Genomic DNA, 25,883 nt, shown 5'->3' on the forward strand with positions numbered 1-25,883 from the left:
GTCCAGGGGCGACGCTGTGGTGTAGCAGGTGGGGTCCCCGCCTGCAGTGCTGGCATCCATGTGGGCACTGGTTCGAGTCTCGGCTGCTCCACTTCCAATTTGGCTCTCTGCTGTGGCCTGGGAGGGCAGTGGAGGATGGCCCAAGTCCTTGGGCCCCTGAACCTGTGTGGGAGATCCAGGGGAGGCTCCTGCCTCCTGGCTTTAGATCGGCTCAGCTGCAGCCGGTGCGGCCAGCTGGGGAGTGAACCAGCGGATGGAAGACCTCTCTCTCTCTCTCTCCCTCTCTCTCTCTGCCTCTCCCTCTGCCTCTCCTTCTCTCTGTGTGTAACTCTGACTTTCAAATAAATAAATCTTAAAGAAAAAAAAAAAGAATCTCTAGGGTCCAAAGTGAAATAGGCAGGTGTACTCTAGCAGGCCAGACCTACGAGCTGAGCCCCTGGAAAATCCAGATGCTGAATGGGTTACTGATGGCAGCAGCTATATGAAGGAAGGAGTTAGAAAGGCAGATGACAGAAGCCCAAGCACTACCACACAATACTTTAACCCGAAAGACAGAGCTTATTGCGTTGACTAGGGCTTTACAACTGGGAAAAGGCCAGCGAGTTAATATATATACGGATTCCAGATATGCTTTCCTTGTGTTACATGCACATGCAGCAATCTGGAAAGAGAGGGGCTTACTGATTGCAAAGAGTTCCCCTGTTAAATATGGAAAAGAGATACCGGCTCTACTTCAAGCAGGAGCCTTTAGAAGTGGCTGCCATCCACTGCAAGGGATAGCAGAAGGGAGATAATTATATTAACCAGGGAAATGCGTTAGCAGATAGAGCAGCTACACAGGAAAGTTTGGAAATGGCCCTTATACATCAATCTGTGGAAGTAGCTAAGGAATCTCACTATAAGGAGCCTGAAAATGAATGGGCCCAACAGCGAGGCTATACTAAAAATGCAAATGGATAGTGGATGCTAAATCACAGAATTATGCTAGCGATGGCCACTCAATGGAAAATTACACAACTCTACCCACTTGGGAAGACATGCCTTAGTACAACTGGTCTCCCGAGCTTTTGGAGGAAAGGGACCAAATATGGTCATAACTCGCTCTTGGCCACTATGTTTACAGAATAACCCTCCCCATGTAAGGCCACCTCCCCTGTTGACTCCTGTGCAGAGGAGGGGAACATAAACAGGTGTAGATTGGCAGGTTGATTTTACCAATATGCCCCCAACAAGCAATTATAGGTACCTTCCAGTCTTTATTGTTACTTTTACAGGATGGATAGAGGCCTTTTTGACCCAAATGGAGAAAGCACACGAGGTGCTTAAAGCCTTGTTGAAAGACATCATGCCATGCTTTGGACTCCCACGGTCACTCCAGAGTGACAATGGACCTTCATTTGTATCTAAAATAACCCAGCAGAACCCAGCAGCTTCTGAGAATAATGATGGCCATGCAGGAGACACTGAGGATGGCGGTGACTGGAAGAGCTCCAGCTCACGAAGGGAACTCATTAGAAGAGATAGGCAGAGACTTCCAGACCGAGAACAGGCAGGGTCTGCGCCCCTAATCAGCAGGAAGTAGCTAGAGAAGATGGTGGCTCGACGCCCATCAACATCCCCTTAGGATTAGGGTCTGGAGTCTCTGAGGGGGGAATGAAGTAGGCAGGCATACAGGCTAAAATTGTTAAATTTGTGACCTGGAAGACCACGCCTTTGCCACACCCCTGTGTGACGGCATGCCCCTAACTAGCCATACCTGGGTGCCTACCAGCCAGTCAGGTTAATTAACCACTCCCCTTTGGAGTGGGTTAAAAGCCAGGACACGGTGTGGCCCGCCTGGCTCTTTTTCCCTGTCCTCTTGCTAGAAAGGGGCTTGCTGTAGCCCCGCGCCTCCAGGGCACATGGCCTTCGGGCCACATGCTCTAGGCTTCCTGGCCTAGATGCTCATCCACGTGGCTGGTTCCTGGTGCTTGGTATGAACCCCTATTCACCTCTCTCCCCTAAATAAGCTCTCACTCTCTTATGCATCTTTCTTACTAAATAAAAGCTTAAAACGTACCATGCTGCCTCATTTATCTGTGCCGGTATTTAGAATTCTTCTCTAAATATTAGGCAAGAACCCTCTCAGGCTTATTAATATCGGGGATTTAGTAATAAGCCCGTGGTGAAATCGTAAGGCACCCCAAATTCTGGTAGCACATGTGGCACCCCAATAGCATTTCTAGGGAACTTTAAAGGGCCACATTTCAGTGTAAATTTTAGGGGGTCTTTTCCGATTTCACAAAGCATCTCTGAGTGACCTCGCGCACCTCCCTCTGTGAGTCTGGAGGCCTGGCTAGGACAATGGCCACACCAACCAGCTGTTTGGCCCCTGCTTCCACACCTCTTACAACAGGGAGCTCACCACTTCCGTAGCAGTTCCTCCACGCCAGCTGTGAGAATGGTTACGAAGATCTTCCTGCCATTGTTCACATACATGGTTGGCAGGAGCGGGAGTTGAAACAGACTCTTCAGAGGGCATATTGATAGCATCTGCCCACACTGAGCCCTCCAAAAAGGTCTTGTCTGGGCAGTTCCACTTCTAGAAGCGAATCCTACTGATAGGCTTAAGACCTGTGTGTAAGGCTGGTTGGAGCACAGGACCATTTCTACAATCAGAAGCTTGGAAGGCACCTGGTGCTCATTGATGGGGGAGAGGGAATGTCCTATGGCTTGTCCTTTCAGTGGAAAATGCTGTGGGCAGGATCAGCACTGAAGCAAGCTGAACACGGTGCAGAATTGCTCCAAGTTCTGTGAATGGTGGGTGAGATCATACACACTCACGACTGTGTACACAAGGAAGGTGAGCGATGAACACAGCTGGAAGACACATGAGAGTCTGTTCACAGTTACTGCCCCCCAGAGAATCCAAGGAGTAGAAGGGCAGGGGGCATTCGTCCTTTTATGTCCTTGAACACTATACATTTTGTACATGAACGTTTATTCTGCTTTGAAAATTTTTGCTTCAGCAAAAATTGCAGATACCACAGAAAAAAATGGAAGTTTTTTTCAAACACGTTTGCTGTAAAAATACTTGCTATCTATTTTAAGTGTATACGGGGCATCAAAAGTATCAAATTCATAGGTACAGAAGGTAAAACAGTGGTTTCCGGAGAGAGAGGAAATGAGGAGTTAGTGTTTCATGGGGGCAGAGTTTCAGTTTTATAAGATGGAAAAAAAGTTCTGTTGATGAATGGTGGTGATGGTTGAAAAAACTCAAATAGTGAGTAGACACTCACTATGACCAGACTGCATTAGCCTAATATCCCTTGAACAATTATGTAACTGTGAAAAAAATGAGGAACCTCTTGAGTCAGTACAAAATAATCTGTAGAATAAATTAGTAAGTGATAAAAGCAGGGTACACAGCATTGTGTATTAAATGCTCTCTTTCTCTAAGGAAAGGAAGAGAGTGATAATCTGTACTCATATGCGCTTGTATTTGCACAAATATCTTTAAACAAGCAGTCCTCAGAGTGAGAGGTGGGGGATGGAACACGTAGCCTGGTGATGCTCTGATCTGAAATGGAAGTTGCAACCTGGCTGCCACTGTGACAATATCAAGAGGCGGGGAGAAAATGAGGACTCCGCCCCCAGGAATGGGTTGAGGCCGTTATGATGGGAGTGGGCTGGTTGTTGTGGGAGTGGGCTCCTGAGAAGAGGCTGAGCTGGTGGTCTCTCGGTCGCCTGAGTGCTCCCTTCTCCTTCCACGCCACTGTGCCGCAGCCTCCAGAGCCACGCACCAAACGAATCTCTGTTCACTGTAGAAGATGACGAAGCCTCATGGGAGTGAGGTGTTTTCCATACTATTTCTATTTTTGAGCCATATATATCTATAGATATAGATATATAGAACAGATATATAGAGATATAGCTGAAGATGTAATCCTTTCAGAAATAACATAAAAATCACCAAATATAATCTAAAATGAATCTATTACAAAAACAGACTATTGGGAACAGCCTGGTTTTTCCATCTTATCAAGCATGCGTGTGAAACAATTGACCGGTTAAGAAATCTACAAAATGAGACATGCGAGCAGTATCGTCAGCGGTTGTTTTTTCCTGTCTTTCAGCACCACAGGGGACTGATGACAGCACCATCCCTCTGGGCGGTGGCGCTCCCGTGCCGCCCTCTCCCCGGGGGCGGGGGCGGCTCTAGGTCAGAGCCCACAGCTGAAGGTGCAGATGTTTTATGTAGCCTTCAGACAGGGTGGTGGTGGGCATGCGCGTGCCTCCCGGTAAAACACCTGCACACCCTGGAATGTTCCCAAACCCAACAGCCCTGGCTCCCTGGGCCCCTTGAGGCCCAAGTTCACAGTGAAGTCACATGGACTCCCACAACGTCTACTCAGTGACTCAGGAAGCCTCCACTTGTTTTGAGGTCTATCAGTCCCTTTAAGAGATCTACCTGCATAGCTCTGGGGGTCCCCCAGGAGCACGGCACCTGTGCACCCCAGAACCTGCCCGCTGCCTTTCGTTTCTGCCCCTTTCCTGCAGAGGTCCTGGCTGCCAGTCTCCCAGTCCGTCTCCCCTTGCCTCTCCTGGAGGGAGGGAGGAGAGCAGGGCTTGGTCAGTTACCAGCTGCTTCCTCCTTGAGGGTTACCTCTGACCCCTGGGTTACTGGGCAGAGGTCACCGCTCTCATCAAGGTGGCCTCTCCATGAGACTGTCCTGCCAGGTTCCCCCAGCCACTCCCTTCCCCCACCCTTCAGGCCCTGCTGAGTGGGCAGCCAGCCAACACCTTTGCAAAGAGCATCTTATTAAGCCCTGCTCAAGTCGTCTTGACCTTGGGGTGGCATAGCCTGGCCCCTTGCCTACAAAGTTGTCCCATCATTGCCTTTTAGTGACCACCATCTCTGAGACCGTCCAGCTGTGCCAGGGCCAGGTCACACTCCAACAGCTGGGTCCCGCCACAGTGCTCGCCACGACTCTCCCTAGCGCTCCCCCTAACAGACAGGGATGCTAAAGATAATTACCAGGGGCAGAGGAGACCAAATGGCACTACCGTGAGCTAACCAGAGTGCTTGGTCTCCAGCCGCCCACATGCACACCCCACAACCAAGCTCCACTACGGATACACTGACAGCTTTACAGCTCTCCCATTCCCAGAGCCCCTCTTCTAGCAATTCCTCCCTGGGATGGATCTCTGGGAGCTGCATGTCTTAGGCCCCATTATAGCTGAGCCCCTGGAGACAAGGCAATGATGACAACAGCTGGAACAAGTGGAATCTGGAATCTCAGCAGAGTGTGGTGCAGAGGGTCTCAAGCGGCATTGATATCAGAGACATGGAGACAGAGGGTGCCACGCAGCCAGAGGAAACTTACAGGGTAAGCCCTGTATCTCCTTAGTGATTTCTGCTGGGTTTCTATCCCCCACCTGAGTTTTAGGGCATTAGTATGCTATGGCCCCTAGCTCTTTCCCACAAGCCTCTGGGAGCTCTCTACCCCATTCAGAGAGAATTCTGAGAAATGGCCTTGAGGGTCCAACCCCATCTGGACGGTTCTCTTCCCTCCATTAGCTCACACACATGCCCCTCACAGGGCCTTTGTCTCGATTATTCTTTCCCCAGCTGGCACCGAGACTTGGTCCCTCCACTCCTCCAAGTCTTTGTTCAGACATTGTCTTCTCAGGGAAGCCTTTCTGGACCTGCCCATTAAAACCATAGCCCACAGCCCAGCCCTTCCTGTCTGCCCTCCCGGCTGTATTTTTCTCTGTAGAATGCGTCACTCTCTAAAATGAAAGCATTTGCTTACACAGCTACTTACTGCTTCTTCCCCCCACCCCAGCCACTGGAATGTGCACTCCACGAAGACAGGAGGTTTTATCGAGTCACTAAGTCACCCCAGCACTTAGAACAGTGCCTGGAGCCCACAGGCGCCCAGTAACAAATGGCGAAAGAATCCATGATTGAAGCACAACTGCGATCCTGCACCTTTCTCGTCACGGCTTTGCCACGGTTCACCGTGCCCCACTGTCCTTGGGGGGAAAAAACTGTTGCTCCTTTGCATGTTTACGAACTCCCAGCAATTTACTTCCTGGTCTCATTTAACCCACTTTCTGCCCTGCCCTGGGTTGTTGCAAGAAAGAGGCTGGCACGATATGTGATAGATGAGAAGCGCCGGATTGTGTGTGTTGCGAGGAGAAAAGAAAGGCAGAGACCCATGCAACACCTGAGTTTGGAAGAGTGGGTGTGGTGTGTAAGATGCTCTCATTGGCCCGGCACCCTCCCTTTGGGTACCAGTACTACCTTTGGTTTGTGGAATTGCTATCATCCACTTATGAGCACAAATGCCTCTCTTCTTTCACGATGCCACTGCCCTGCTCATAGCAGGTCAATGAGAACGGTCAGCCAGTCTAATTATAGTCACTGGTCCCGGGTGGTCACGGGACTCAAGCACCATCCATCACAATGTCCCCTGATGGGTTTATTCACGTGTCCCCTCTTCTTTGAATACTGCTCTGTCCTGCTCACCTACCCATCCACCACTCCACACGCTACTCCGTCCTATCAGTGTTGGTTTCCCTAGTTCATGGCCTCTGGACACACTCTCTTCTCAATTAGATGTCACTGTTTGTCTTCCCCAAACCCTAGAACACTTGAGCATAGGAGAGCATTTGGATTCACCTTTGTCTTCCCAGAGCCTAGCGCGATGGCTAGCAGATCCCAGCAAGTATTACTGAATGAAGGGCTCCAGCAAAGTGCCCGCACATACTGAATTGAAAAAGCAAAAGGAGAAGCCAGGCAGTGCTGGCAACTTTCCCTGCCCTCGCCGTCAACCCCATCACCTTTTCCACCGCCAATAGAAATGGTAGGATGAGCCCCAAGAATGGGACACTGGCGGGTGTTGCCCAGAGGAGCTGCTAAGACACGCTGGTGAAATATTGACATTCACTGACAAGTTAACTGTGAGGAAATACTACTCAACTTTGGTGTTAGCAGTTTCCCCATACTACAGGGAGCCCATCCCAGTCTGCAGGGTCACATGAGACAGGCGGGAGGTCACAGATTCCTGAAGATGCTGACTTTAATCACCATCTCTGTTCTTAGATGAGGCACAGTGAGGAATGTCAGCGGATAAACAGGGCAGCCTGGGCTGAAGCGTCCACGCAGATGAGAGTTCGAAGCGTGGCTTCTTAGGTGATTGTAAACTCCCATCACTGCATTGAGTTCTATCTACAAAACTCAATTTTAGGTAGACACATATATGTAACTATACACACATGTACATATTTCTGTGTGTGACCCTGTGTGTATTATTAAATGTGTGCATGTGCATAAATATCTGTGTGTGCTTGTACACACACGTGTGTGTTCATGTGTTGGGGGAATCTTTTTCCTGTTTTACCTGGAACTCTGTGGTCAGGGGCCTGCAAATTAACTGACAGCAGACAAATTAACAAAATAAATCACTGTAGAGACAGTGGTAAGAAGTTTGTGTTGCAAAATAAGGAATGGGGAAGGTTGAGGGCTTTGATAAGAAGGTATGGAAGATTCCTTTTTTGCATGCTAATGACTTAACAATCCGTCTCTGGCAGCTGGATTCACAGGAAATTCAGAGAGGGATTAAATGGTAGCTAAATTTTCTCTTTTTTTTTTAACTTTTATTTAACAAATATAAATTTCCAAAGTACAGCTTATGGATTACAGTGGCTTTTCCCCCCCATAACTTCCCTCCCACCCACAACACTCCCATCTCCTGCTCCCTCTCCCATTCCATTCACATCAAGATTCATTTTCAATTCTCTTTATATACAGAAGATCGATTTAGTATATATTAAGTAAAGATTTCAACAGTTTGCACCCACACAGAAACACAAAGTGTAAAGTACTGTTCAAGAACTAGTTATACCATTAATTCACATATTACAACACATTAAGGACAGAGATTCCACATGAGGAGTAAGTGCACAGTGACTCCCGCTGTTGACTTAACAATTTGGCACTCTTGTTTATGGCATCAGTTATCACCCTAGGCTCTTGTCATGAGTTGCCAAGGCTATGGAAGCATTTTGAGTTTGCCTGATCATATTTAGACAGGGTCATAGTCAAAGTGGAAGTTCTCTCCTCCCTTCAGAGAAAGGTACCTCCTTCTTTGATGGCCCCGTTCTTTCCACTGGGATCTCACTCACAGAGATCTTTCATTTAGGTTTTTGTTTTGTTTTGTTTTTTTCCCAGAGTGTCTTGGCTTTCCATGCCTACAATACTCTCATGGGCTCTTCGGTAGCTGAATTTTCAGAGGCTCTACTTTAGTCAGAAAAGGAAGTTTGGATAAAATTTCTGTCTGCATTTTCTTTTGTTGGCATGGAAATCTGTCTACCAGCCCTGGGAGTCTGAGCAGGACCCTGCTTAGGTATAAAAGGAGTTAAATTAGAACATTCTGGAGAAAGAGAGGTCAGCCAAACCCTGAGGAGAAAGGAAGAGAGTACTTCCAGATGTTGCTGACGTCTCTCTCTCTCTCTCTCTCTCACACACACACACACACACATGGCCAGAGGCAGGCAAGAGTTACTGTGAAGACAGGAAACGTCACTCAGGAGCTACTGCAGCAGGGGAGAAGCCTCTGTGGACAGGGGCTCTGTTGCAAACACAAGAACAAGGGGAGATTTGCAGCCACAGAGCAATGTAGTGCCTGATGGATGGAAATGGCAAAGACACCACGGAATAGAGCAATTCTGGCCAACCCAGCCTGATAGGATTCCTGTTGCAGGTGCTTGATTAGAAACCAGGGGGGAGGGACTCTCACTAAACAGACCCAATGGGATTCTTGCCAGAAGTGGACTAAACGGGCCAAGGGCCCGAGACATCTGCAAGGAAACACATTGTTTAGGTTTTGCACGACACCAGAAATGAAGACCCAATGAACCTGGAAACCTGTGTGTTTCTTTTTCTCTTCTTTTTTTTTTTTTTTTTTGACAGGCAGAGTTAGACAGTGAGAGAGAGAGAGACAAAGAGAAAGGTCTTCCTTCTGTTGGTTCACCCCTCAAATGGCCGCCATGGCCGGCGCACTACACCGATCTGAAGCCAGGAGCCAGGTGCTTCCTCCTGGTCTCCCATGCGGGTGCAGGAGCCCAAGAACTTAGGCCATTCTCCACTGCACTCTCGGGCCACAGCAGAGAGCTGAACTGGAAGAGGAGCAACCGGGACAGAATCTGGCACCCTAACCGGGACTAGAACCCCGGGGTGCTGACGCCGCAGGCGGAGCATTAGCCTAGTGAGCCACCGCGCTGGCCTGTGTGTTTCTATGCTAAATTGGGCAAGTATGCTTGGGACAGAAGGGGTGTGATCTCTTGTAGCACAGTGGGGTGCATCGTTCACATTCTTCCATATGTCCTGGTATCTTCAAAGACAAGGACGGACCTTTCCTCTGGGTATGGACTGGGCCCTTCTCCCAGGAGACTCTTATGACTTGCTTCAGGGGACAGGATGGGACGAGGTCAGACAGAACTTCCTGCTCCCGCTGTCTTCTCAAATCTACCAAGGTGCAATGAGCAGAACTCCATCAGGGGGCCTTGAGGGTTCAGAGGCACTAAACCAGAGTTAGGTCAAGGAGAGAGTCTTTGTCACTGGTCGGACATCTTTTGTAGTCTGTGAACAGGACCAGCAAGAGAAAATAAACTGTAGTTTCACAGCCCAGTTGTTGGCCTCACTTAAGTCAGCCACACTGCCTGGAGGGAGGCCTGAGGTAGAGGACGCAGAACTCCAGGGCTGTGGGTGGGCTTCCGGGCAAGACGTTTGTGTGGTGCTGGGACTGTTCTACACCCTCCCCAGCCTAGAGGGGCAGGCCTTCAGCGGGGAGCCCACTGGAAGAGGGAGTCCTCCCAGTACCTGGAAACAGCACCTTTGTGCCCCTGAGGACATCAGAGCACAGAGGAGTGTCTGGACAGGCCTTGTTGAGTTCCCCAGGGCAATCCCTTTAGAGAAAATCCTTTTGTCTTCTAATCATCCCTCTCAGCAACTGTCTCCATGACACCCAATCATAAAACATACAAATTGACCTGCATCTCGGGTCTTCGTTTCCAAGGACTGTTACTATAGGAGTTCAGAGCAGGTTCTTTGCCTTACGGTGTGAAGAATTAGGATGCAGATGATAAATGTGGATGAGCAAAGCAAGTGAAAGTAGATTTTAATTTTTTTAAAGATTTATTTATTTTACTTGAAAGTCAGTTACACAGAGAAAGAAGCTTACTGGGAGGGCTCCCCAAGGGAGGTGTCCATCCAGGTCTGAGTATTAGGAGCTTATGTAGGAAGTGCACGTCAATTGATCTATTCTTCTACATAGTTTATTTTTTTTTAAGATTTGTTTATTTTATTTGAAAGTCAGAGTTACACAGAGAGAGGAGAGGCAGAGCGAGAGTGAGAGCGAGAGAGAAAGAGGTCTTCCATCTGTTGGTTCACTCCCCAGATGGCCGCAATGGCCAGAGCTGCACCGATCCAAAGCCAGGAGCTTCTTCCAGGTCTCCCGCGTGGGTGCAGGGGCCCAAGCACTTGGGCCATCTTCTATTGCTTTCCCAGGCCACAGCAGAGAGCTGGACTGGAAGCAGAGCAGCCTGGTCTCGAACCAGCGCCCATATGATGGCGCTTCAGGCCAGGGCGTTAACAAACTGTGCCACTGCACTGGCCCCTCTACATAGTTTTGATACGTTAGTGGACCATGTTTTTTCTATGTCTCTTGCAAGGCGGTCATGGTTCCTGACCAGTTAACAAACATTACCATGTTGACCACCACTTGGGAGATATGACAGCTGAGAAATAGTGTGGACCTGACCAATTAAGGCTGGTTATGCCTCCCTGATCTATTGTTAAGCACTTGAGACATGTTGCTTTGTGGTGTGTTCTGGTGTGATACCAGAGCCCAATTCCTCATAGGATTACCTATGCATGTGAGACCCATTGTCTTCCCTGTCAATCTTTCCACTTGGGAGGTGTGGGTGGGCAATGTCATTGTCTAATCAGCTGGCCAGGTTTCTTACAAACACCTGCTTCTTTATTCCCACAGGAGCCTTCCTAACTGCCCATTAACCCTTATAACTCCTCACACTATGATGTCACACAAAACTTACATGTAATTTATGTGTATTTTTTGTTAATCTGTCTTTTATTATCAGGATCTCAGCCACAAGCTTAATGATGGATGAGGAAAAGAAAGTCTTTCTCCCCTACAGTAGGAAGCCAAAGTGTTAGAGCCATGTCAACCTATGGGCCTCCCAATCAGAGAATTGAACAGGAGTAAATACACACGAAGCACCAGAGCTTGTCCCAGACCTTGGTAAGTGCTCAAATATAAGCTACATGTGAACACAAAAAGGTACTCCCAGTTAAGATCATTTATTTCTGGACAATGGAATTTGTTTTGTAATTTTAAAAGAAACATTAATTAAGCTTGCCATAGATAAAGTCACTTCTAAAAATTCAAGAAAAATTGTACTCCAAGACGTTTATTTGGAAGCTGGCATTTAGCCTAGTGGTTGGAGATGCCAGTCAGGATACTCACGTCCTGTATCAGAGTTCCGGGTTTGGAGTCCTGGCTCTGGTTCTAACCCCAGGTCTCTGATAATACAGGTTCCGGGGAGCAGCAGTGATAGTTCAAATAACTGCATTCCTGCCTTCCACATGGGAGACCTGGACTGAGTTCCTGTCTTAGTTTCATCTCAGCCCAGCCCCGACTGTTGTGGGCATTTGGAAGTGAACCAATGGATGAGAGAGTTCTGTGTCTGGCTGGCTCTCTCTCTCTCTCTCTCACTCTCACTCCCTCTCTCAAATTAAAAAACAATGTTTTGCTGCACACACACACACCTGAAATGCGGGGTGGCCTCCAATCGAAAAGGAAACCAAGTTGCTAAGCCTTCCCTCGGCAAGGCCGCTGAGCTTCTGCTCGAGTTTGCCGAACTTCGGCATCCCAGTGACTCAGCGTTTCCAACAATCCAAGATGGTCCCCGGGGGAGGCACCTAGCCTGACCGGAGACCTCCGTACTCGTGAACAGTATGTGTCCTCGGCTGTGATGGGCCCTTGAGGGCGTGCCCGGCTCATGTCCTGCCTTACCTTTCAGCTGGTTGGCTCGGTTCCCTTGTGCCCTGGACAGCCCCCTTTCTATGTCTATAAAAGCTCTTCCCCTCCCAATACAGTCAAGAACCCGGCTGCGCCCTGGGCGTTGACTGATCTCCTGGCTCTGGTGTGGTTCCTTTGCCGCCGACACTCAGCATCCCGCTCGGCCCTGAGGAGCTCTACCGGACCTGCTGCCCGGTGACGAGCAGCACTGAAATCCATGCATCTTTTCATAATACACATTTCCATGAACTCTTTGAAGATCCCTCATATATATACTTTCAAAAAGATTTTTGCAACCCAAAAAACCCACCCATACCTTTTAATTCCATTTTTCCAAGAAGCATTTGAAGCGCACTCCTGGAGGTGATGGTGATGGCTCTGGGAAACAAGGAGTGCACGAACGGCTCAGCAAGGTGGAGGGTACAAGGGTGCATTTACCTGGGATTGGGTTGGGGCTCCACCATACCACTGGGTGGGCTTTTGGTGAGTTACTTTCCTTCTCTTACCTCCTGAGTTTTCTCACACAATTATGGGAATGGAATATTAATAACTTCTCAATCCCATTATGAAGTTCCAATGAGTTCATGCCCTGGGCAGTTCTAAGGCCATCACTGTTAGCTCCCATGTTGAGTCATCACTCATAGCACATCTCAAGAATGGGAGGCTGATACAGGGCGGGGTTTTTACACCAGTATAACTAGAGTTCATTGGATTACATGTAACACTCAGCTGTGGGGTTTTCTGGTTGCATTTTGTGTCGGTGTTTCCTTGTTTGTTGTTTGCTTGTATCTTCCTGGCGTCTAGTTCATTCAAAACTGATCAAGAGCAAATGAGCGCCAGGTTGAAGTCCGCTACCGAAAACAGAAATCACAATGCACCAGCGGGTTCCTAGGCCGCATCTAGAATCTCAGGTCCAGAGCCAGTTACTTCCAGGGCAGGAAGAGCCCACAAGCATATGAAGTAGTGATTCCCTCCCCTGGCACTTCTTCAAAGGGACCAGGAGTATGTGTTAGAGTGACCTCACGTTGGTGATGATTGATTACCGAGTATGTGCTGTCACTACTCCAAGACCAATAGCACAAGTGAGGCCTCTCTCACTTAAATAAGAGCTTACTGAGGCGAGGTGACAAATCAACTCGTGGACTAGTTTATCACTGTGTGGCCCGGGGTCATTTCCCTAACCCCATCTCACGCTGGTTCCTTGCCTGTGGAGTCAGAGCCATTACAGTAGGGAAAAACAGGTGAATGCCCCTGAAACTGACCTCCATTCTGGAGGCAACACCACATTCCAAGTGCAAGGCAAGAGCTTAGAACTCAAAAGAGCTTAGGTTCAAGGAAAGAAAAAAATTCAAGGTGGCAATTCCATCATATTCTCATTTAATTCATCAATCCAGCCCAGCAGAAAGCAAACCTTGGATGAACTATGCCAGATGACAGGAGGCTCCTGTGAATTTAACCTCTCTTGAAATTGCTTAACTCGGCCAGCGCTGTGGCTCACTAGGATAATCCTCTGCCTGTGGTGCCAGTATTCCAGGTTCTAGTCCCGGTTGGGGCGCCAGATTCTGTCCTAGTTGCTCCTCTTCCAGTCCAGCTCTCTGCTGTGGCCCAGGAGTGCAGTGGAGGATGGTCCAGGTTCTTGGGTTCTGTACTCACATGGGAGACCAGGAGGAAGCACCTGGCTCCTGGCTTTGGATCGGTGCAGCGCACCAGCCATAGTGGCCACTTGGGGGGTGAACCAATGGAAAAAGGAAGACATTTATCTCTCTCTTTCTTCCTCTCTCTCTCTCGCTGTGTAACTCTGCCTGCAAAAAAATTTTTTTAAAAAAAAAGAAATTGCTTAACTCTACCATCATACCTTGAAAGTAACAGGAGAGAAAGCACAAATCACTGAGTGTGGCCAAGTTCCAGTAAAACTTCATGTCATCTCCACATGCCATCGAGCAGCTGTGAACAGAAGGTCCCAGTACCTTCCCCTAATTCTGTGCCTCAGCTGTTTCCAACCTCCTCCCGGGTTGGGAAGAGCTCCTAACAGTACCCCAGAAACAATTCTGGGCTACACTTTCCACCCAGGCAGGGTTATCACATGGCCAGGTGGCATCCTCCCTTGTCTGCCCACCTTCTCTGCAGACAGGAATGACCTCCACTGGGGAGTCTGACAACCCACCAGCTGAGTTACAGCTCATCCCTCACACTTGCACTGAAATGGCTGCAGCAGCCTTGTAGAGCAACTCATTGGTGTGTCAGAGCCAAACTCAAACGTTCTCTTGTTCTCGGAGATCATGTCACCATCAAACAGTCACTGCCCCTCTAAGGACAATGTAATCAATATAATCTGAAAATGTTGGCTGAGTATAATAAAATTTTTTTAAAAAGCATGCAAACAGGTAAAGCAAACTCCGTAGCTGAGAACGTAAACCTTTGTACAAACTCAAGTTAGGCTCCCTGCCTGAACAAGCTTGCAGTTTGGCTAAATAGCTCTGTCTTTCCAGTCTCGAGGTCACTTTTTCTGGAAAGTCTTTCCTGCCTAATGCCAGTCTAAGAGAGGTCCCCTACTCTTCTGTCCCAAAGCACCCTGTGCAATCCTCATCACACACGTAAACACCCAGAGTAACAACCGACTTCACTCTGATTAGAATTCTGTGCAGCTCGCCATATCCACCAAATTCAAACAAGTTTAATATATTCTCCTGAAATCTTTTACTTCTGGTCTATTTCCAAATGGTGAGATTTTTACAAGCACCATCCTGGAGCTCCATCACTTTTCCTATCGCAAAATCAGGCAGGTGCAGCTGGTACAAGCCAAACTAAACCCCTGATATATCTGCATGGGGGCACAGGGATACACACCGGGACTCACTTTTCAACATGCATTTTTTTTTCTCAAATAAACATCATTTCAGTAGAGAGTTTGGGTAATTTTGGCAGCTACCTTTTGATAACTATGTAACAAAAATACTTCCAAAGGATCAAATCACACAACAATGAATAAAGATGCTTTACAGGACCTGCTGCATTCTATTTATTTTGGGGAAAAAACACAACCCAGTATTCCTATAATGCTAAGAAAATTGACTGATACATAGACATCTCTTACTATGGGGACATCTTTTAAGTAGCAATACCAGGAAAACATAAGGCTTCATTTTAAGTAAGGAATCGCTGTGTTGAACGAGGCGTAGCTCAGATTGTACAACTGGCTGCGCCGGTTACTAATGTGTGTAGTCAGAATCCTTGACAGGTCTTCAAAAGGCAGCTCCCAGTCCCAACAATCGTGGTGTGCTGGCGCCAGCAGTCTCCAGCTTGCCCTTCTCTTCGGTGCCGAAAGTCTCCTGAGAAGTGAAGCTGAATTCTGGCTTTCAAAACCCTGCTAAGTTCCCACACTGCGAATTCCTTCACGAAGGTTCATTCTCCTGAGCTCCACTTTCTCGCCCTGAAGAATTTCAAAAGGCTAAATAAAATGGAAAACTCAGCACTAGAGGCGAGTTCACCCTGCTTTGCCCTGGTTCCCCCACACCCACTCAGCACTCTTTGCAAGCTTCGACTTCCATTATTCAGAGGAAGGCACTGAGAAAGCTGGTGTTCAGTTTAGCACAAGTCTCTTCTACATCTTTGTGTGGTCACATTGTTCTGCTGGTTTGCTAAGACTGCCATTTTTAAAGTGCAGGCTTCTATTTTATCTTTTTGCCTCTGAAGCTTCTTGAGGGCATCCATATGGATTAAACCATGCTTGCATTGAGTCGTGTCCCACCAGAGCCCTAGAAATTTGGGGAGTTAATAGATTTTGTGTTTTGTCAATACCTTCCTCATCATGATTCTCAGTTTCGTCTTCAGGTTCTGGAAGTTCTTTGTTGTCGAATCTGTAGTGTGAGACCTGGGGGGCAATGGCCGAGTGTAGGATGGCTACCATGAGACAGTGGTGCCCAGAGCAAGAGAACAAAACCTGAGTCAGTTCTCCCACTCACCACCGAGTCTCTTTCTCTGTGCTATTGCGTGAGCGCATCTTTGGCTCACACACTTGGTCTCCCACTCGGCTGATCTGCACTGAGTCCCCACTGTGTATCACGTGTGGTGCTGATGCTGGGATCTTAGAGGTAATAAGAATATAAGGCTGCAGAAGCTCGCTGCCGCCTCTCTAAACCTTGGCCAAGTATGAAACTCTGTGTATGTCAATGTTTTCTAATCTGTAAAATGGGATAATAATAGAACTTATTTCATAGGGTCTGCAAAGGATTCAAAGAGGCCTAATATGAAAATATTTTCCAGAGCCAGCACTGAGGCATATTAAGCTAAGCCTCCACCTGTGGCACCGGCATCCCATATGGGCACCACTTCATGTCTGGGCTTCTTCTCTTCTGATCCAGCTCTCTGCTGTGGCCTGGGAAAGCAGTAGAAGATGGCCCAAGTCCTTGGGCCCCTGCACCCATGTGGGAGACCTGGAAAAAGCTCTTGGCTCCTGGCTTCGGATTGGTGCAGCTCCAACAGCTGTGGCCTTCTGGGAAGTGAATCAGCAGATGGAAGACCTTTCTCTCTGTCTCTCCCTCTCTGTCTGTAACTCTAGCTCTCAAATAAATAAATTAAGTCTTCAAAAAAATATTTTCCATGATGCCTTCTGCACAGTAGCTCTTGACCTTCAGGGTGAGCTGTCCTGTGGATGGTGCTGAGACAGCCATCAACTCCAGGAGCAATGGCAACAACACAACACGCCTCACAGTGCTCTAGGTGCTCTGTGCACATTGGCTCATTTAATTATGAGCTTTTTTTCACTCTAAAATCACAAAGAAATGAGCATATTCAGGAATAAACAGGAATTACTATCCCAAATACCCATGCTGTGAGGAATCGGGAACATCTGGGCAAAGAAGACAAATCCCTGTAGTTTGTTTTAAAGCCCAGGTTTGTTGGTTACAGGGGGCTAATGGCAGGTGGCACCATGTGTACTGGTGCTGCTGTGGAAGCAGCCCTGGCTGCAAGGGGCTTTAATCCCTCCCTAGAACAAGGTGATGCCGCTCGGAGACAGGAAGTGATTTGCTTGGGGCCTCGGAGCTGGCAAGTGTTAAAGGCAGGACTTGGGCCAGGCTGTGGGGTCTCAGAATCCATTCTTGTAGACACAACACTGGGCTGCCGTGATCTTTCCCATGGTTTCCCAAACTATGATTTTGCTCCATTTTGAATGCAAATTCAGGTGCTGGTTTTTGGCACAGCAGCTAAGATGATGTTTGTGCTGCCTGCATCCCACATCAGAGTGCCTGACTTAAATCCTAGCTCCACTTCTGATTCTAGCTTCGTGCTGATGTGCACTCTGGGAGGGAGCAGGTGGCTCAAGTGCTTGGATCCCATCCTCCAACATGAGAGACCTGGATTGAGTTCTCAGTTCTCAGCCCCGGCAGTTGCAGGCATGTTGAGGATGAAGCAGTGGATGAAAACCTTGTCTTTCCAATAAAAGAAATAAATATTTAAAAAAAAAAATGTGAATTCACTGTTGATTCCTTCACTCACCAAATGCCCACTGGGGCATGAGTGGTCAGGGTGATGGACGAGAGCAAATGGGTAAAGCCACTGTCCTCAGGAGAGGCACCAGAGCAACTGTGTCTGAAACTGGGACGGGGGCCGGTGCTGTGGCACAGCAGGTTAACGCCCTGGCCTGAAGCATCGTCATTCCATGTGGGCACCGGTTCTAGTCCCAGCTGCTCCTCTTCCTATCCAGCTCTCTGCAATGGCCTGGGAAAGCAGTAGAAGATGGCCCAAGTCCTTGGGCCCCTGCACCCATGTGGGAGACCCAGAAGAAGCTCCTGGCTCCTGGCTTCGGATTGGCACAGCTCCAGCCGTTGTGGCCTTCTGGGGAGTGAACCAGCGGATGGAAGACCTCTCTCTCTGTCTCTGCCTCTCTCTATAACTCTGTCTTTCAAATAAATAAAATAAATTAAAAAAAAGAAACTGGGACAAAGAACAGCTTCAAAAAGTAGGTGAGGTGAGCAGAGGTACAGAGACAGAGGCTTGTACGGAGACTGTGGAGCAGGGAGGAGGTCCATGGAAAGTGTGGAGTGGTCTCCTGGGGCAGAAGACGACAAGGCAGTTCAGGGGCAAATGGAAAGACCTGGAACAGAACCTGAATTTAAAGACATGTATTTGATTGCATAAGTGAGGGTATGACACAGTCAGGACTTTTGCTTGGGATGTTTGCTCCGGCAGCATTGGAGAAGTGAGGCTGGAACAGCAGCAAACAGGCCAAGGATGTGTTGGCAAAGCCACATTGCAAATCAGCGAATTCACTTGTAAACAGGACTAAACGCGCAGCTCCAGGATCCTGCTCTGGGTCGCACTCCTGATGCCAAGTGCAGCTTCCTGTGTTTATAAATACAAATGGTATATGAATCCCTCCAGGAAAAGTCTTATGCCTGTAGTGTGACCGGTGACATTGATTTTCTCGTTCCCAATTTTTCTATATTAAGCAAATTTTTTTTCACATGAACAAGTCTTTTTTTTATATATTCAAGAGGGAAAAAAAAGCAGTTATTTTTAAGAAAGAAGGTATTCACTCTTCCACGGAACTGCAAATGACACATCTAATGAAGTCACAAGTCAGCGTGCTGCCAGCGACTGTTGGTTGCCTGGTAACCCAGGCAACCTGAAGGCAGCGGACGCTGTGTTCCCCCTGCCTGGCCTCAGAGACGCCTCTTGGCTGGGCCTTTGGTGGGATTGTCTAGAGGCGCCAGCTGGTCCCAAGACACCCTGTGAATTGGAAATTGGCCGGGTGCTTTTGTCTTCCACTGGGAGGTCTCGGGCCACTTACCTCGCACACACTGGTGATACCACACATTTCGAATGTTCTGTTGAAGTCCAGCGTAATTGCAGAGCAGAGTGGCACACGTGCTGCTTCTAATCCTCTCTTGTACCGTGTCTGACCGCTGCCAACGAAAGAAAAGAAAGATCAGCCCTTCAGCGTGAAGAAACGCGGAGCTCACCCGTGATCTCTCTGGAGCTCCGTGCACGTGCACGTCCACTCCATCACCCAAGCCACGTGAGGAGCATCCATCCCCTCCAGGCACAGAAAGGCCAGGGCTGCCCAGGTCAAGTAAGCCACAGGCCCAGGATGAAGTCAGACAAGGACTCATCAACAAGACCAGGGAGAGTCCCAGGCCGGGGGCTGGGGAAGGAAAGGAAGGAGCTGTCGGGGGGGGGGGGGGGGGGCCACAGAGGTGATGCTTAGCGTGGGTCTCAAAGCCAAACAGACAGCGGAGCACGCAGGGAAAGCAGTGCGGACCCCAGCACGTCCAAAGGCCCTGAGGAAGGAGAAAGGCCCTGTCTGGGCTTTGCAAACAACTCAGTTGCTTGGCACCCAGCTGGACACTGCTTCCCGCAGAAGCTGACCTGTGTTCACCAGCACTCCAGGGCTCCCTGCGGAACATTCTACCACATCACATCATCTCAGATGCTATTCCTTTAACAGCCTCACTTCTCAAAGTCTGTTTCCTTAGCCCTCCTGGGCTTGACCTGGTTCCCAGTCCCTGCCGGCCCCCACGCTGGGTGTGAGTGTCCTGGTGGAGTGAGGGGAAACCACTGTTCCCCAGGTGCCTGGGTGTGTGCTGGGTGTGGGAGCTGCATGGCATCCCTGAGTGACTCGGGAAATGCTGGCTCTGGTGATGATGCACTGACAGCAATGGCCCCATAGCCTGGCCCCTTCTGCCAGAGCCGAGCCAATCCCAGGACTGAGCAGGCCCGTGTGCAGACCCCACAAGGGAAGGGTCACGGTGGGCGATGAGGGGGAACTGAGAAGAGGCAGAAGGCAGAGCAGACTGGTTAAGGAGGTGTTGGATCATTTCAGTGAGAAGGCTGAGGCGTGCTCGGGGCCATGTCGAGAGGATCTCTGGGTTGCACACGTGTGTCCTACACAGCGATCACCAAACGCTGCAGCTTCCCATTTCGGGCTGCCCGCAGGAATGGAGCAGAAATGCCCTCAGGAAGGCATCTCCCAGACACCAGCGACAGCGAGCAGAGAGCAGCCCTGCCTGGGGCCATCCGGGCCATTGTCCCCTTCCCAACAGGGATTTGCAGGGCCCACCAGGACAGCACAGGCTGTGAAAGAGCAGCCACTTGCTGGGCCCTGGGCGTCAGAGCCAGTGCACCCGCACCTGTCTGCTTAACCACACACACTTGCTTCAGGCCAGACAGGGAATGGAGCAGAGAAGTGTCTGAGGCAAGCTTTTGGCTTTGCTTTTCTCTTTTGTGGCTGTCCTGTGTTGGGTCTAATTTCCGCACACACATTGTGTGTATGTGTGTGTGTGCATGTGTGTGTGTTTCTTCTGCTGATCAGAGAAGTTGAAAGTCAAAGCAGTGACAACACCATTACCCAGAGATGATTGTTTATTATCTTTCCTTTCATTCATTTACAGTACATGCACATCATATACACACTCATAAGGGAATTATTGAACTTGTACTATATTTTAGACAATTTGATTATATGGATAGTTTTATATCCTATCTCTCACACTTATCATTAACATTTTCCTATGTGAACAGTGCCAAACAGTTTCTGTAAAGATGTAAATATTATTGGGCATTTTGGGTCTTTCCCTCATTATAAATAACCATGAAATGAGTATCATATATAAATTTTGGCATACCAGATACCTATACATTTACATAATGTGCACAAATCTCAAGTTATAAAAAGCATGTAGCATGCAATGCTGGGTATGTAGAAAAATACAGAAAAGGTAAAATATAGTTCTATTAGAAATTCTAAAAATATTTGATTACATAAAATTACATTACAATCTTGAGCTCAATGTTCTGTAGCATTATGAAAATAATATACTAAATAGAACTAGTTTAATTTTTTTTCTGAAATCTTGAGCACATGAGTTATTGAAATACCGTTTCGGGACACTGTTTTCACAGAAAGTGGCTTCTTTAGACCATAGGGTCACTTGGACTACACAGGAGTGGTGACTGTGCAGGGGTAGGCGTTGGGCTGAAGGCCAGTTAGGAGAGTGGAGGTTCTAGCTGCATTTGAGCGCCTGAAGCCAAGGCCATTAAGAGAGCCATGATAAGGGTGGCCCCTCGGTCTGTATAAAGTGATGAGCCATCTCTTTGAGTAGATGCTGCTGCCCTGCAAGTTTAAAAAAAGATGCAGAAATGAATGTCAGTATTGGTGTATGGTCCCTATTTTTAAAAACATAATGCACAGGTAGACAATCTTAAATAGCACAGAAAGCTATCAAGTGAAAGCAAAATTCTTCTAGTCTCCCCATTCCCACTTTCCACAGAGAATCACTGCTGATAACTGAAGTTGTCCTTCCAGGAACATCCTGCACACATCCAGGTGTTTTTTTGTTTTTGTTTTTCTGAGGTTTTGTTTTGTATTTTGTCTAATCACAAATGGAATCTGTAACTTGTTTTCTTCACCTTACATGGTGACTGGACACACTTGCACGTTGGTACACATGGAATGAATTCATTCTTCCTTGTAGGTGAATCCGCATTGACAGATACACCATCATGTTAGCCAAGTGCCCGATGGTGGACATTGCATCAACAGAGTTTATTAGCTGGTGAGGAAAAACCTGTCCTGATGTAAGACACTGAGAAGGCCTGGCCAAAACACGACTACTATTCATAGGAAATAGTGTCTGACTGCTGCACGTTTTGAAACAGATTACTGAATTTTTATTTATTTTTTTATTTTTATTTTTTGACAGGCAGAGTGGACAGTGAGAGAGAGACAGAGAGAAAGGTCTTCCTTTTGCCATTGGTTCACCCTCCAATGGCTGCCGCGGTAGGCGCGCTGCGGCCGGCGCACCGCGCTGACCCGATGGCAGGAGCCAGGTGCTTATCCTGGTCTCCCATGGGGTGCAGGGCCCAAGCACTTGGGCCATCCTCCACTGCACTCCCGGGCCACAGCAGAGAGCTGGCCTGGAAGAGGGGCAACCGGGACAGAATCTGGTGCCCCGACCGGGACTAGAACCCGGTGTGCCAGCGCCGCAATGCGGAGGATTAGCCTAGTGAGCCGCGGCGCCGGCCCAGATTACTGAATTTTTAAAAACCAATTCAAAGATAAAAATTTTAAACTATGAAGCCGGGGCCAGTACTGTGGCACAGCAGGTTAATGCCCTGGCCTGAAGCGCTGGCATCCCATATGGGTACGGGTTCGAGTCCCAGCTGTTCCACTTCCGATCCAGCTCTCTGCTGTGGCCTGGGAAAGCAGTAGAAGATGGCTCACATCCTTGGGCCCCTGCACCCACGTGGAAGACCTGGAAAGAAGCTCCTGGCTTCAGATCGGCGCAGCTCCAGCCGTTGCAGTCAATTGGGGAGTGAACCATCGGATGGAAGATCTCTCTCTCTCTCTCTGCCTCTCCTTCTCTCTCTGTGTAACTCTGACTTTCAAATAAAAATAAATAAATAAATAAATAAATAATAAACTATGAAACCATCTAATGTTGGTTTGCAAATACACCTATGGCTCTAACATAGTGGACAGTTCTTTTTAAAATAATTTTTATTAATACAAAGAGAATAGATTTCATGTACTTCATAGATACAATTTTAAGAAGATAACCAGTTCTTAAAAGTTCCAGACTCCACTTGAATGCAGAATTTCACCCACAAATTTGTATTATGGCTCCTCCTGCTGGACATTTTTCACAACTGCACTTTAGTTAATTTTCCAACTTGACTCACTCAAAATTGATAATTACCTTTGCTTTTATATAATTAACTTATATAAAATACACTTATTTTTATTTTAATTGGCACATGGTAACTTTATGTGTTCATGGGGGGCAGTGTGACATTTCAATACCTGGATACAACATGTATGATCAGATAAGGGTAATTGGTACATCCAGCACCTCAAATATTTATTGTTCCCTAATGACTGTTTTGAAATATGCAATTAAGAAGAAGAGAAAACAACACAGAACTAAGGACAGCAGTAATGAGAGTCTTCTTCATCCTTTTCTAGTCTCCACTCTCTTCCCAGGAGGTCACCACAGTCAGTGGTTTGGAGAGCACCTTCCCAGACCAGGGGCCATCATTTGTGTCCGTCATCCTGCTACACCTGCCAGTGTTCATTTCTAATCATTGTCAGTTTTAACTTAAAAAGTTGTTCTTGTCCATGTGAGGCTGTCCTTAATGGTATCTTTTATGCACTATTTGCAGTTACTTCAGTTTTAAAAATTAATACTTTTAGGGGCCAGTGCCGTGGCACAGCAGGTTAAAGCCCTGGCCTGAAGCACTGGCATCCCATATGGGCATCGGTTCGAGACCTGGCTGTTCCTCTTCCGATCCAGCTCTCTGCTATGACCTGGGATAGCAGTAGAAGATGGCCCAAGTCCTTGGGCCCCTGCACCCACGTGGGAGACCCAGAAGAAGCTCCTGGCTCCTGGCTCCAGATCGGCACAGCTACGGCTATTGTGGCCATCTAGGGAGTGAATCAGCGGATGGAAAACCTTTCTCTCTCTGTCTCTACCTCTCTCTATAACTCTTGTCTTTCAAATAAATAAATCTTTTTTAAAAAATTATTTATTTGACAGGTAGAGTTATAGACAGTGAGAAAGAGACAGAGAGAAAGGTCTTCCTTCCGTTGGTTCACTCCCCAAATGGCCGCCACGGCCAGCACTGCGCTGATCTGAAGCCAGGAGCCAGATGCTTCCTCCTGGTCTTCCATGCGGGTGCAGGGGCCCAAGCACTTGGGCCATCCTCCACTGCCCTCTTGTGCCACAGCAGAGAGCTGGACTGGAAGAGGAGCAACCGGGACTAGAAGCGGGCGCCCAGATGGGATGCCGGTGCCGCAGGCGGAGGATTAACCTAGTGCGCCACAGCACCGGCCCCTCAAATAAATAAATATTTTAAAAAACTATATAAGTTTTGGCCGGCGCGGCAGCTCACTAGGCTAATCCTCCGCCTTGTGGCGCCGGCACACCGGGTTCTAGTCCCGGTTGGGGCGCTGGATTCTATCCCGGTTGCCCCTCTTCCAGGCCAGCTCTCTGCTGTGGCCAGGGAGTGCAGTGGAGGATGGCCCAAGTGCCTGGGTCCTGCACCCCATGGGAGACCAGGATAAGCACCTGGCTCCTGCCATCGGATCAGCGCGGTGCGCCGGCCGCAGCGCGCCAACCGCGGCAGCCATTGGAGGGTGAACCAACGGCAAAAGGAAGACTTTTCTCTCTGTCTCTCTCACTGTCCACTCTGCCTGTCAAAAAAAAAATTTTAAAAAAAACTATATAAGTTTTAAAAGTCTAACTTCTCCATACACATTTCTATTTATGAATTGTATTGTTCTCTTTGAAAATCTAACACAAGCATTTAAATTTTGTACTTTTCTAAAGATTTATTCATTTATTTGAAAGAAAGACTTACAGAGATAGAGAGGGAGAGACAGAGAGAAAGATCTTCCATCCCCTAGTTCACTTCCTAAATGGCCACAACAGCTGGAGCTGGAATGATCTGAAACCAGGAGCCAGGGGCTTTTTCTGGGTGTTCCATGTGGGAGCAGGGCTCAAGCACGTGGACCATCCTCTGCTGCTTTCCCAGGCACATTAGGAAGGAACCAGATCAGAAGTGGATCAGCCAGGACTCAAACTGGTGTCCATATGGGATGCCAGGCCCACAGGCAGTGGCTTTACCCACTATGCTACAGTGCCAGCTCCAAGTGTTTACTTTAAAAAAAAAAAAAACACATTTTTTAAAATTTGAGACCCAGAGGGAGAGAGAGAGAGAGAGAGAGAAACACACCCACCCACCCACCCACCCACCCACACAGCTCCCATTTATTGATTCACTCCTAAATGCTTTCAACAGCTGTATGTGGGGAAGGGGGGTTGTGAGGAGGGAAAGAAACAGGAGGAGAGGGAAGGAGTTCAGTCTAGGGCTTCCATTTGGCTGGCAAGAATCCAACTACTTGAACTATCACCTGCAGTAGAAGGAAGCTGGAGTCAGGTGCAAGAGCCAGGAAACACACCCAGGCCCTCCAAAATGGAGTGGATACCCTAACCATTAGGTCAAATACCTGCCTGAGAATAAGCTCTAGGAGTGCTTCACACTTATTTAATTCTTTTGAGTGTTTCAAAGTCATTATTTTACGTTAAATTTAAAATATTACATTTAAAATATTTTTAAATGACATTAAGCAAAACCATCTGTACTTGATCTTAAAAATCTAATGAAGGCATAACATTTAATCTTGATTATTTTAAGAATTTCCAGTACTGATTAAAAACTTAGCAAAATTCTCTTATTGCTTTAAACTAAAAATCTCAAGTCTATAATGAGTTACTTAATAGTCATAAAGGGGCCAGCATTGTGGTGCAGCAGACTGAGCCACTCACCTGCAATGCCAGCATTCCATATGGCAGCCAGTGCGCACCCCTGCTGCTGCACTTCCAATCCGATTCCCCGCTAACAAGCTTGGGAAAGCAGAGGAAGATGGCCCAAGTGCTTGGACCTCTGCACCCACATGGGAGATCTGGATTAAGTTCTTGACTCCTGGCTTTGGGCTGACCCAGCCCTGGCTGTTGTGGCCATTTGGGGAATTCCTGGCTCCTGGCTTCGGCCTGGCCCAGCCCTAGCCATTGCAGTCATTTGGGGAGAAAACCAGCAAATGGAAGACATATCTCTTTCTCTTTCTCCTTCTAATTCTGCCTTTCAAATAAATAAATATTTTTTAAAAGTTACACTATATATTGAGATAATAGGACTAACCCAGCAGCTATTCCCGTACCCCAAGTTCCCTAATATGTTGCAAATAAGAAGCTCCTTGCTGTTGGCTTTGGTCTGGCCCTGGCCGTTGTGGCCCCA

General features: G+C 47.9%; 1 protein-coding gene across 1 annotated transcript in view; it reads right to left on the minus strand.

Moving 5' to 3' along the window:
• Positions 1-20,441: 20,441 nt before the first annotated feature.
• The window catches only part of BST1 (bone marrow stromal cell antigen 1), a 29,650-nt gene continuing 24,208 nt past the window's right edge, over positions 20,442-25,883 (minus strand). The window contains exon 9 of the mRNA XM_062212886.1: positions 20,442-21,201. Within this exon, the coding sequence (XP_062068870.1) occupies positions 21,075-21,201 (127 nt within the window). The 3' untranslated portion in view covers positions 20,442-21,074. The remainder of the gene's footprint in view (positions 21,202-25,883) is intronic.

Source organism: Lepus europaeus, chromosome 16 (assembly GCF_033115175.1).
Source record: "Lepus europaeus isolate LE1 chromosome 16, mLepTim1.pri, whole genome shotgun sequence".
Taxonomy (NCBI): Eukaryota; Metazoa; Chordata; class Mammalia; order Lagomorpha; family Leporidae; genus Lepus; species Lepus europaeus.